This window comes from Oreochromis niloticus, linkage group LG8, assembly GCF_001858045.2.
Source record: "Oreochromis niloticus isolate F11D_XX linkage group LG8, O_niloticus_UMD_NMBU, whole genome shotgun sequence".
Classification (NCBI taxonomy): domain Eukaryota; kingdom Metazoa; phylum Chordata; class Actinopteri; order Cichliformes; family Cichlidae; genus Oreochromis; species Oreochromis niloticus.
This window is the reverse complement of record NC_031973.2, coordinates 20,763,046-20,776,086: the sequence shown is the minus strand read 5'-3', so window position 1 is coordinate 20,776,086 and position 13,041 is coordinate 20,763,046. Positions and strand designations below refer to the sequence as shown.

The 13,041-nt window shown below is 40.4% G+C and overlaps 1 protein-coding gene across 2 annotated transcripts in view; it reads right to left on the bottom strand.

Moving 5' to 3' along the window:
* Positions 1–13,041, bottom strand: part of trrap (transformation/transcription domain-associated protein) — an 81,108-nt gene that overhangs the window by 53,590 nt on the left and 14,477 nt on the right. The window contains exons 24-37 of one of the 2 annotated variants that reach the window (XM_025909677.1): positions 12,584–12,801; positions 12,110–12,307; positions 11,608–11,868; positions 11,221–11,382; positions 10,881–10,977; positions 10,544–10,665; positions 8,982–9,152; positions 8,664–8,732; positions 7,365–7,385; positions 6,685–6,804; positions 6,047–6,166; positions 5,552–5,716; positions 5,208–5,389; positions 4,400–4,598 (exon numbers count right to left, since the gene is read on the bottom strand). In XM_025909677.1, the coding sequence (XP_025765462.1) occupies positions 4,400–4,598; positions 5,208–5,389; positions 5,552–5,716; positions 6,047–6,166; positions 6,685–6,804; positions 7,365–7,385; positions 8,664–8,732; positions 8,982–9,152; positions 10,544–10,665; positions 10,881–10,977; positions 11,221–11,382; positions 11,608–11,868; positions 12,110–12,307; positions 12,584–12,801 (2,105 nt within the window). The remainder of the gene's footprint in view (positions 1–4,399; positions 4,599–5,207; positions 5,390–5,551; positions 5,717–6,046; positions 6,167–6,684; positions 6,805–7,364; positions 7,386–8,663; positions 8,733–8,981; positions 9,153–10,543; positions 10,666–10,880; positions 10,978–11,220; positions 11,383–11,607; positions 11,869–12,109; positions 12,308–12,583; positions 12,802–13,041) is intronic. The other variant, XM_019362777.2, reaches the window with a different exon arrangement.

The window sequence follows — 13,041 nt, the reverse complement described above, 5'->3', positions numbered from 1 at the left end:
TAAAGAAGAAAAGTGGAGTTTACAGCTTTGACCCTTTCGAGAGAGATTACAATGGATGATTCCACTGATAGCACACTTTCAAGAAAAGAGAAACTAATCAGTGAAATCACCTAGTGTACCCTTTTCAAACCTACATTAAAGAAAACCCTGCACACAATCAGCCCTCAGTGGTAAATAAATAAGTGATGACACAGGGAAAGGGGTAGAAACAAGAAGAGAATACTTTTCAGACTGATAATAACAGCAGTAAATAAATAAATAAATAAATTAAAACAACTGGATTGTAGAGAGAGAGAAAAAGACACATTTGACCACAGCAATGTCAAATGTGGCACCAAATGATTGCAATAAATAATGTAAAGAGCAAAAAGAAAACAATTTCCTCTCTGAGGCAAAACTAAAGAAACAATGTATTTCCTTAATTAATCTACAAGCATTTAAAGCAAAAACAAAAGTCAATAAGATTTAGAGTATCTTAACAGGGAATGTGAATGAGGGCTTGATTAGTTTGTAAAATCCGACTAACCCAACCACTATGCAGCTAACGACTGCATTTATTAAAGAAGCTGCTATCTATTAATGAACACCCCTATTCAATCCATCACTGGGAGGACAGGGCATCGCTCAGTGGAGAATGAGCTGTGGTAGCATATGTTCCATCTCCTCCATTAGCACAATATTCACTCTCTTTCTCACACGCTGAACACACACTGAGCATTACTCTGTTTTTCAGTGTCATCTGTTCCTATTAATTCTAAGCTTCTCTTATATCAATCATTGTACGATAACAGCATCATTTTGTAATGCCACTGATGATGTGCTCCTGCAGGAATTCTGGGCGAGTAGCCTAGATCACATTCTGCAGGTGTCTTAATTATCTTAAATTTCATTTTCAATTCACATATAACAAGTGTGTGTGTGTGTGTGTGTGTGTGTGTGTGTGTGTGTGTGTGTGCGTGTGTGTGTGAGTGTTGCGGTGCCCATAGATTTCCTCTCTGAGCTCAATTAAGGGGAGCTGTGATAACTGGGGTGGTGAGTGGTGGGTGGTTGAAGGGGGGTCTTTTAATGCCTTTATAGAAACCAGAAAAAAATGAATGGCTCGAAGCCACAATGAATGTGTAATGACAACAGTCACTACTAGATGTAAACAGTATATTCATTTTACACATGACTAGATAAAGAGATGCAGTCTCCCTTTGAGTGCACATAACCAAGGAGAGCAGATGATTTTAAAAACTTGGCTTCAATAACGTGATTCTCTTAAAATGGTTTCATTATCTGTTTGAAGAGTAATTATGTTAACTAAAAGACAATATATGCTAGTAATAGAGTTGCTCAAGAACAATATTTTGAATATGAAACATCAAATTAATTTTAAACAATCGTCTTCCTTCATATAATTGATGTAACTGTCTAGATCCATAATCTTCCTCATCGCTGTTTAGATTACTGTGCCAGACAGGGTACAGGTATTAAAAACTTGCACACGTGCTTACTGTTTAATGTCTCTACTCGGGGAGGGGATTAGTCGTACATACTGTAGAAAAATGTTCTGGAAAATCCTACTACACTCTTTCTCATGTTGGAACAAAGAAGCAGCAGAATGCGAAACAGATGCACAGCACATCATAAATTTCATATATTTGTTTGTTTGCTCGTCGACTGGAGATGGATTCCGCAAATAATGAAACGCCTTTGAATAGAAGAGCATCACAAAAATGGTTTTCTGTAAGAAGTGTTTGGATAAAACAAAAAGAAGGAACACAGCAGCAGTACCAGCAGCTCGGGGTCAGTCTGCACTACCGTAGATGATTCATTGCTGCTGTCCCATTCTGCTGTCTCTCTCCTTCTCTCTCTCTAGACACTCCTCTGTTTGAAATACTCTCCTAGACCTTTCTGATATTCTATACGAACCTGAATTTCTAACTCCCAGATTTCCTGAGAAACTGCAAGCACACAGACTCACACACTTTCCTATGATAAATGCTACAGGCAATTATTTAAATGTCAATGGAGGCAACACCCACGCTCATTCTCATGCTCACTACTCGTACACCAATCAACACAAACATATTCGCACAGAAACACATCACGCCTGTCAGTCTGGGTCTCTGCCTCATCTGCACAGCCAGCATCTGCTGCACACCAGCGGAGGACAATTAAGGGGGAAAAACAACAATAGGAGCAAAATTTTGCTGGGGGGGTGGGCTGAGCGTGGTGGGGTGCTGCAGCTCTGCTAGCTAAGAGAGTAAACCTTGCTGAAAATTCTAATGCAGCATTTCCATCCAAAAAGAAAAATACAGAGAAATGAGTTGGCTGAACTCTCTCCTCTGCCTTTATTCTGCCTCTCATTTTCAGAGCCCGTATGCGGCTCAAGGAATGCAAACTGAATACAAGCAAAAGGGACAGGTGCAGTGAGCAGCATCAGAAACACAACTGTTTGTCCTTGGATTTTAGTGGTGTGTGTGCACATGGCAGCCTCTGGTTTGTGTGCCTGTGAGTCTACAGTTGTGTGTGCCTACCACACAGCCATTTGGATATGTGCTATTGTGTGCCAGGACAGGCCTTCCCCACTGACCCGTTTGTACTTAACAGCAGTGCCGTTGCTTCTCTGTGCCAGGTTATGTGCCATTACAGCTGTTCGAAATATGTGTTTGTGTGTGTGTGTGTTTGTGCCGATGCCTGCATGCGGGAGAGGGAGCTTAATTAAAAAGCAGCCTGAATGACTGTAATGCTTGCAGCAGCAGCAGGTCAGGTAGAGAGTACAGAAGCATTCATCTGTGAGCCTCTGAGGTCCTAGAACCAGACAAAATGACCTTCCCCACTCTATCAAAGAACTTCTGGTACAAAACACTAACCATAAAAGTCACACAGATCAGGTCCCTAAATGCTGCATGTCCAACAGTTGAGAAGGAAAGTAATCGAGCCGTGGAGATGGGGAGCTTATGATGAATCTGATATTATTAAATCTATCTTTCTACAATGAAAAAAAGACCAGAACATAAATCTAGTCTTATTTTCAACGGGGTTTTTTAATTAGCATATTTATCAAATGTGTTTTGCTTTATTTTTTTAAAAGGCTGCTTTATAGTATTAAAATTGCTGCATCAATGACAACAAAATGTCCTTAGAGTCCCATTTTAAACAGAAACGTCTTGTTTTTCACAAGCTTTTGTGGACATGCTAACCCGAAGAACTCCGCTACATAAAACAAAATAAAGTCCATGATTGCCTGTGCAGACACTGCATCATGAAGCAATAAAACCAAAACATGACACATAACATGCTGCAAAATATTTGCATTATGGCTCGATATCTTTTATTCTGTATGCGTGCCCACACATAATCAGTGTGTGCTATCCAGCCGTGGTCAGTATGGGCCACAGATGTTAAAGTATCTGACAGGAATGGTATTACATATCTACCATCATAATAATCCCTCCACAGACACCGCCAAAGCACCTTCCATCCATCATTCGAGTGCCTATTCTACACCAGGCCAAAGGGGAGCTGCAGCCTGTTTCACTTCAGCACGGGGTGGGTACATCTGGATGGGTCAGTCTTTCACAGGGTTAGCATGATGTTTGGTCAACAAATGTATTTAAAATGTGCAATAAAATCAAAATAGTATGAGATCTCTGGTCAGAGGTGGAGGGATGACTGTTTAAAATAGTCTTAATTGAATCAAACTACACCATTCAAAAAAATATCCAATGAATTTCAGTTGATTAATCATTTATTGCCTTACCTGCAGGTAAAAATGACTACATAAAATTCCAAAATGAGCTTATATTTTTTTTTAAAAAAACAAAGTACCAGTTTTAAAATCAGATATGCTGTCTTTGCATGATTTTCAGGTAAAATAGAGGAATGGACGTATTTGCAAAATATTTAACTTTTTGTTTTTTTTGTTTTCTTTAATGGGTTGTAAGCATTTATCCTCATGAGGCACAATATGTTGTCAGGAAGCGTAGGCAGAGGTTGGGATAGTGTGCATCGTGCTGATTATAGAGACAGAAGTGCTGACCTGAAAGGATATTTAAGTGCACCATCATCGCTAATGTGAGTTACTACATCTGGCCTTGTGGATGCAGCTCTTGTCGTCATAAAAGAGTAGACAACCAGTCAGATACTTTAACTACAAACCAGTATACCAACAGTATAGTGCTTGTTGTTTTGATGTTATTTTATACATTTATTGATCGCACTACATGATCATTTTAGGCTGCACTGCTTCTTCAGCATGTCATAAGCAAAACTGTATTCTACCTCCAGGCATCGCTTCAATGTCAATTTCAAAAGAGGGTAAGAAGAAAAGTACAAGTCAAAGGGAATTTCTAAATATCTGCAGCCTGTACTTATAAACTAACTTTTTTCCTCCGATTGGACGTGTACATACCTTTGCTTTAAGCTCATCATTGAAGTGGGGATCATTAAACTCAACGAAACGGAAGAACAGGGCACGTTTCTGAGGAATGGAGTAGTTCCTGGGAATTTCCTCCTCCATATACTCCTTCAGGAAGGTCATGTTGCACAGGAAGCGACCCGTAAAGGCCCTCAGCAGCTGGAACAGCAGCTCAATCTCCGAGTAGTTACGCCTATTGAGAAGAGAGACAGTGGATAAGTTCAGTGCACAGACACAAAGAGATGTGGCTAATGTTAACAACGGGGACACTATAAAACACAACTTTCAAATAACCTTAGAAACCAACACACTGTTAATTAGGCAGTTTTATATTTTTTTTCTAAGCAGAACTTTGTTTGTCAAAGGAAGGTTGACTGAACTCACTACACTAAGCTAAAATTACTGGCTGAAGTGTTTGGGGGTTAATTGCAAGGTCTGAAATAAACATCTGCTAAATGCCTAGTGCACCGAGTGTGTTAGCACTTTCTCAGTGCTCACACCGAAAGGAAAGGGTCAGAAGGTCATTTGTGATTGGAATGTCACTTGAGTAAAGTTAGAAAATGCAGTAACTTTAAAAATGTGCATTATTAACCTGTAGTGCTCACACTACTGAATCTATCAACTAACACTCTAAAGGGTCACCAAGTCTTCAACAAAGCTCATTAGCACTGCCTGGTTGCTGTTTTGGGGGTTTCACATCAGTCCACCGACAACATTTCATATCAACAGCCAAATTCAGTGTGCAACATCTATGAAAACTGCAACATTTTGTTTTCATTACAATTTCAGCAAATCTACTTACTTGCAATAGCTTAGCAAGCAATAGGCCAGCAGCTTTGGCTCCTTCCAGTTAGTGGCTGCCATGTTGTCTTTGCGATGTCTTTCCTGGAAGGCCTCACTGACCCAGACTCGCCTCAGCTGGCTGACCAGGGAGTGCTGCCCTGCAAGCCAGCCCTCATCATTCTTCACTATGATGCTAATAATCTGAACAGATGTGAAGATGAACGTGTTAAATTAGTTAAGGATAAATAACAAAAATACAAGTTAAGCTGTATATAGATTTGGATCAAAAACTGCCAAGACATCCCTGAGTATAACAACTGTGTGAATGTGTCCACCTTAAAGAACAGACTGAATTCTGCATACCTTAATAGCTTGAAACTGCAGGTCTAGTCTGGCTGTGGCAGTAGAGGGAGATCCAGGCCGAACAGTTGCTGCAGTGCCAGCAGAAACAAGCAGGGGGACGAAGCGGTTGGGATTAGAGGCCAATACGTCTCGTAACGGCTTGGCATCCTTGTGTTTCAGAAAACTCTGTATGTGAACAAAAACACATACTGTAACTATAACACAAAAGAAAATATATACTATAACAATAGGCTACAAGGTCCACCCCATTCAATCACCAACAGTGCATAGCAGATATACAGACTTGTGATACTGAACGATGAAGAAAATTAGGAAATTTTACTAGAGTGATCCATCTCAATTCTGTGTTAATAGGACCACTGAGGCTCGAAACACTCAATACAGTTCCGAATATAGCCCATTGCAAATGCAACAAAGAAGCAAAATACATTTTTAATGGCAAATGTGTCAATGAAAAGACTGAGGGGACAGCTACTAGAGCTCCTATTGTCTGACCATGAACATGCGGCTCCACTGGGGGTCGTTGAGCGTAGCCTCCATCATGAAAAGCTCCACTGTCTGAGATGGGTGACGCGTCAGGAACTTGATCAAAGGCTCCCTGAACGGGCTGCCAGCCTGGTGAGAGACAAAATAATGAGGAAACTGAAGGAACATAAGCAAAGGAAACAGTCTGAAGAAGAAGGGATGAGAATTACTTCACAGTAAATATGGACTCCATCACTTCCTTGTGAAAATTTAGATTATACAGAATAAGGAATCTTAGCCCTGGTGAAAAAAGGGAGTGTAATCAAGGGTTTCATTTAATCCTGCATCCTTTACATCACATATATAGCATTTCTTTCCCTCTTTTATTGTAATTATTAACTAAGACCCACCACTTATTTTCTGGCCCCATTCACCCTCCTACACATAACCGGAATAACTAGAAAAGCATGTATAATTTCTGACAAGTCTAAATCCTTAATGATAGATAATTTTTTAATGGAAGAAACAACTAAAGCCTCCTTCTTTTTGAACTGTTTGGGAAGTATCTAGTTGCAAATCATTCAACTGCTTTCACTGCCTGCCCGATGCAGTTTTCACTGTTAGACAATCCCTACAAGTCCATCTACATAATGCAGTTGGTTTCCTACCTCAATGAGCATGGCCCTCTCAGTTTTCATGACCACCTCTAGTAGAGGTTTGACTAGAGTCTGCGGTGCAGCTGGGATCAGGTGGAAAAGGTTAATGATGGCTGAACAGATCTTCATCTCCTACAGGAAGATTCAAAGACATACAACAAAGGGAACAAAGGAGTGGATGAAATTCTTGGACGGATGAGCTGCACACAAACATCATTCCTGACAGACAGTCTTGATGAACAGCCACTGTGGAAAGACGAGGATGAACCTCAGTCAAACGACTGAAAGTGCAATTCGCAATTAATAGGGTGTTAACTTCCCACAGGAAAGGTGCAGAGTACCACACACACCAGCTTTTGGATTAGACTCTGGATTAGACAGAGTAAAAACAAATAAAAGGAGCAGCACGGTTATTTTATAAATCCTAAGACTTTTGCGCTTCCAAGATGCCAGAGGGGAATAAAAGAGCAGAATTCAACATTTCTAGACATTCAAAATTAGAGTTAGAGTGAAGCTGAGATGATGGTAACAATTCTCGAGATGACAACAGACACATGGACACATAAATACAGGGCAACTCCACCACTACCATGACATTGGCTCAATTCACCAGCACGACACTGGATCAGACCAAATTTCAATCACTGACAAAGAGTTACCAACAGAGGGCGCAACACCGGGTCGCATCTCACCTCAACACCCTCCAACGCAGGCTGTGCCAGAATGGGAGACAATGATCAGAGTCAGCAGAACAGCATGTGAGCTTTTTTTGTGTGGCTATCTGTTGTCTGTCTTTGTTCCATATGGAAGATGAGCTGATAAGATAGGGTGATAATGGAGGGGCAGATTATCGCAACCTTTACAAGTGACCGCAGGAACAACTTTTCTCAGCCTCCGGTGAATAAAAAGGCAAGGGCCACATTGGAAATAGCGGTCAGCTAACATACTGATTGACTGATTTTTTGGCTTATCGAAGACATACAGATATCATATATGTTGTCAGATATACATGGACAAGACCATCATTTTTCAATTCCAAGATAACTTTAATATACTGTGTGTATATATTTTTTTTAATTTTAGTTGGGTAACACAGAATCAGTGGAATATGAAGGAAAAATACTTAAGTGGAACAAAGTCAAGAGAGTGAGGGGGAGAAAAAGTTATTTCATGCATGCACTCTATTTTTTTTCCCTTTCTTTCTTTTTTTTTTTTAAATCCATCACAAAAACTCCTCCTCGTTACTACACCCTGTCAAAACCCTCTTATGCCCACACATCTTCACACCATCCTCTTCATCCCTGCTCCTCCTTCCACACTTTTCTTTTTCCTTTATCATAATTGACTCCCTGACCCTGGTTCTGCTTTCACTTCCAGGTCTGCTGTCAACGGGCACAAAGACCAATATTTGGAGGGCATGAAAGACAAAAGGCCAATTTGCATCTAATTAAAACAGAACATTTTCAGATGGGTTAGGATGAAGTCACATAGAGTAGGGGGCAAAGAAAAAAAAAAAAGGAAGGTGTTTTGCCCAATCTTTCTGTCACCTCTTCTCGCTGCCTTTTACAAGGTTATCTGCGGGGAGATAATGAGGAGACGGAGTACGAGGCCAACCACAGCCTGCCTGGTGCCTAATTAATCATTGATTGTAATATGGACACTCACAACTCATCTGGGAGGAGGCCACACAGAGAAGGTGCACTACATGTGACTACAGCTTTCTGAGAACAAGGGGCAATTTCTCATTCCCTTTTGGTAATGGTATTTGCTTTGGACATAACAGATGATTTGAACAAATATGGCGCCAGCAGACGACTGTATCGACATGGTCCTAGTGGCCATGAATGCATCTGTATTGCACTGAAGCAGGATTTTAAAATAAGACATACAAAAGAAAAGAAGACAAATACATGTCAAGACTGCAGAAAGATTCCCATCTGTGGTATCTTTGCAGTCTTACGTGTGGGCAGATCTGAAATGAGTTTACTTACGCTGCCATCGCTCCGCTGGCCTCCTTTGTGTGTTATTACAACTACCTCCATCCATTTCCGCAGGTGTTGCTGAGAAAGAAAAAGGAATAAGATTGAGCCTGTGTTTAAGTAAGGTTTTGATAGCTGACTAAAACTAAACTAAAAGCTAAGTGCCAAAAATTTTTAGTCAATTAAAATAAAATCAAAAACTAGTCTTTGACAATAAATAAAAGCTGATGCCTTAGTATTAACCTGCCAGTTTTAACGAAGATTTTGATTGAAAGAAAGGAAAAAAGAAGAAGAAAGCGACAACAGGCTGAAGAGGCTTAAGTTTCTCACCATCATCTGGTCACAGAATTTGTCATTGAAGGAGTTGGGGAAAAGTCGTGTGACAGAGGTCAGGCGGTTCACCACATTGAGAGTCAGGCTGCGGTAATCACCCAGCATCATCAGTAATGGGCGCATGTGAGTGTGGATCTGATCGACCTCAATCGTGGCACCTTCCAAGAACTACAAGAGGAGAATGTACAAAGTAGAAATGTTCAACAAGTGACAAGTAGTTTGTTTTCTTTGATTAATAATATAACACGTATACAACACTCAAATATTATTCAGATTTGTGTGATGTTTACTAAAGTTTTGGACACAGTGATTTTAATTTCACCTCTTTATTTTTCCCCCTAATCATGAGACTTTTCAGGTTTTTTAGCCCCGTGAACTGGTCACTACCCCTTGTGTCTCCATTAAAGAAATAAGGCCACTCAAATGACAGCATGGTGAGCTGTAAACGAGCACACATGCCAGCCAAACACTGATGACGCACACCCACACACAGGGGAGGGAATGATGCATGGCAGCCACATTCATTTTCCTCTCAGCGCTGAGAACAAACACTCCATCCTGTATCGATCTGGCCATGGCAACGCTCATTAGTGCTAGCAGGGCAGAGATGAAAGAAGGGAGGGAACAGAAAATGGCAAGGAAACAAAAAAAAAAATCACAGGATAGTGAAAAGGAGTGATGGTGGCAGAAAAAAAATTAAAAAAATAAGGACACATAAATTGATAGGAGAGGGGACAAAGAGCTTGGAGTAAATAGATAGAGGCTAAGATGGTATGGATACTTTAATGAAGTATCCAGAGCTGGTTCAGGGAGAGTGTGATAAAGCTGAGGGAGGTCCACATGAAGATGGAAGTGGGTGGGGAAATGATATGAGGAGAGAATTAACAAAGACCTCACCTTACAAATAAAAGAATGGGAGGAATGGAAAACAAGATAATATACAAACAGAAAAATAAAATGGTGAAAGAGAAAAAGTGACACAGTAGAAGGCCATTTCAAAGGTGCAGAAAACCTGATTCTGAAATCAAATAAACGATTGTGACTACATTTAATTATCGGTTCGTGGGTAGATCACGTCATAGCTTAACCACACAGATTAATGCATATTTTAAAAGGTTACGGCTTCAAGTCTAAGCTCTGTTGTGGCTCCAAGGGAGCTGCAGTTAAATTAGGTGCTGTAACACAGATACAAGCTTTCTAAGTAATCGATAAAGTCTTGAAATTAATTCCAAACAATTCAAAAACAAAGCAGTCGCCAGGATAAAAAGCTTTAAATAGAGGAAGTTAAATAAAGACGGTCTCACAAGCAGAAAAACACAACTACAAAGTAGGAGACATTATGCCTCGCTGAAAATTTCCACCACATTGTGATACTGTAAGTTAACAACAACAACATGAACCTGTATATTTATCTTTGAGGCATCATGATTTCTAACAGCAATATTGAGAAAATAAAAAGTTATTCATCTCTTAGAAAAGCATTTTTATAACTAAAACTACTACAAAAAAGGAAATTCAATTGAAGTGAAAAAATGAACATGACACAATGTAACACTGACCTTCCTCATGCATCCCTCACCCGCCTCCTGTAGCTCATTGTTGGTGGAGTTGAGGGCTTTGAACAAGGCAGCAATGATCTTCTCTCTGGACTGTGGCAGGTAGTTACAGGCTGCCAGGGCATCTAATGAGGATAAAGAATATTAATGACACTCTATACTTGCATGAATAGACTATAATAATAGTCTTAAGATGTGGTCTACAGTAATGATTCAGACAGGGATTTTAAGAAGGTTTAAATCTGACACGCACACTCACACATGCACACAAACTCAAACTCAAAAGAAGAGTAAGCATCTCTGGTACACTAACAAACAATGCAGAATGGGGCCTACTTACTGAGGGCTGCTATACGGAGGGGAACCAAAGAGGGAAGGCTCTTGTAACAGGGCAGCTTCATCAAAGCAGCATCCTCCGCCTCACATAGGTTCAACAGCTGGATAGTGCAAAAAGCATAAATATGACATAAAGAGCAGAGGTGAACAGGTCAGTGATCCATTAAATTAGATCAAGCTTATATGCACCATGTAACAGGATAAATACTTAAAACAGATGAGCCAAAGCCAAGCAGCAAGTTTGAACCCACAATATTGTTTCTTTCAAGGTCAAAGTCCTAACAGTTGCATTACTGTGCAGTTCACAATTAGGGAAGTCAAAGTGCTCTATGTTAATGACTCACCTCTGTGTAGAAGACCTTGTGTTCCATGACATTAAGGTCCATTGTAAAGAGGCGGGGCTGCAGAGTAGTGCAGAAAGTGTTACCCTCCATCAGGCCGATTTGGGCATTGGCAGGCTGGTGACGCAGCAGATGTTTCTTGGGAGGAACCATATCTTGCAAAACCTAAAGAAAAGACAAACCCATGAAAAAGGTCCTTGTATTGTCATTACATTTATATTTTAGCACTCGTCTTTAGATAGAGATAAAAATTGGCAATGGGTACACCTACTGCTGACAGAAAGTAATACTGTAGCTTTTTACTGGAGGTCCTGCAGTGCATTTAACAAGCAACAGCAGCAAAGTATTAATCCAAATTTAAGGTTTAGAGAAAACTGTTAAGACTTTTACCTCTTTGTGTGGTTCCATGATCACAGTAACACTCTTGCCAGTGACCTGGGCTAGCACCTGCAGGGAGTGCATTGCCTGCTTTCTAACAGTCGAGTTGGGGGAGGTGACCTCTCGGACCAGGTCATGGGTGACCATGTGAAAAGACTTGTCCTGTGCAGCTAGCAACTCCTCTGTCTTTTCTTCATCTTTCAGTGGAGTGGCACAGCGCACCAGCAACTGCTCCAGGGTGGTCTTCGCCATGGCTACTGCTCCATTTGACACCTGTGGATAAAAACGAGGGGAAAAAAAGAAAAATCAATAACTTAATAAATACAAATGCCTGAACAGGAAGAAGAATGACATGACAAGTTATACAGCATATGCTGAAAGCAGGTGACAAAAAGCCAAACCAGGTAAATCTTTGCAACCACAGTTATTTAATAAATAAAAATGTGGCAAAACTTTAGTTATACTCCTTTTAAATGCATAACAAGTAGTAGATTACACAATCAATTGCTCTCACCTCTCCTGTAAGGTCCATCATGACAAACAGCAGTGCTTTGAGAAAGGTGAGCTGGTTTTGTAGCACCCAAATCAGAGGCAGTCTCTCCATAAGGAACTTGATTGACACAACACCACCAAGCTTGGCATACCAGGCTTGTTCATAGCAGCAGGCACACAGACGCTCAACTATGTAGGAGAAGAGGGGCAGCTGGCATGCCTGGGGATGTAGAAGCCAGGATAATTAAGGGTGATTCCCATTTAAAAACTATACACATAACACAGAGTCATTATTGCAAGATGCTGAAAAATGAATTGAATTTCATCAGAGGCTAGTTGGATATTGAGTTCAAATTTCAATATGAAAATGAGAGTAATCAATTTGAGTATTCATTTTTACGAGGATGACAGAATGAAGTCTTAGCTGGGTTAGTTTACCACAAATTTCAGAAAAACAATTCATGAACCATATAATGAACTCCTCTTCGTAACGTACCCTCTCCTTAGACCCAAGGATGATGCTGGCCACGTCAAAGATTACGGCCAGGGCCACTTCCCCGATCTTACACAGCTCCTTCTCCTCGTAGGCCATGCAGATAGCTATGGCATCAATCAGAACAAGCGGATCCATGCCCTGTGAGCCATTCTCCTCGCTGTGGAACATTGCTGTGCTTGGCTGGCTGCCCAGCTGGTAGCACGGCAGCAGGAAAGGGCCTGGGTTGAAAGAGTAGGACAAGAGGAAAGGTATCATGTTTAATGTCAAACATAAGAATGCTACAACTTTACGATAAAGTATATGTAGATTTTAAACTTCAATTACAATCATATGTATTACAGGAAATTGGAAAGGAACTAATTTATTTGAACAGTTGAGAATAAAATACTGATCACAGGGCAAAAGTGAACACTGTTAAATATTATATCTATATTATCTACTATTAGATCTATAGTACA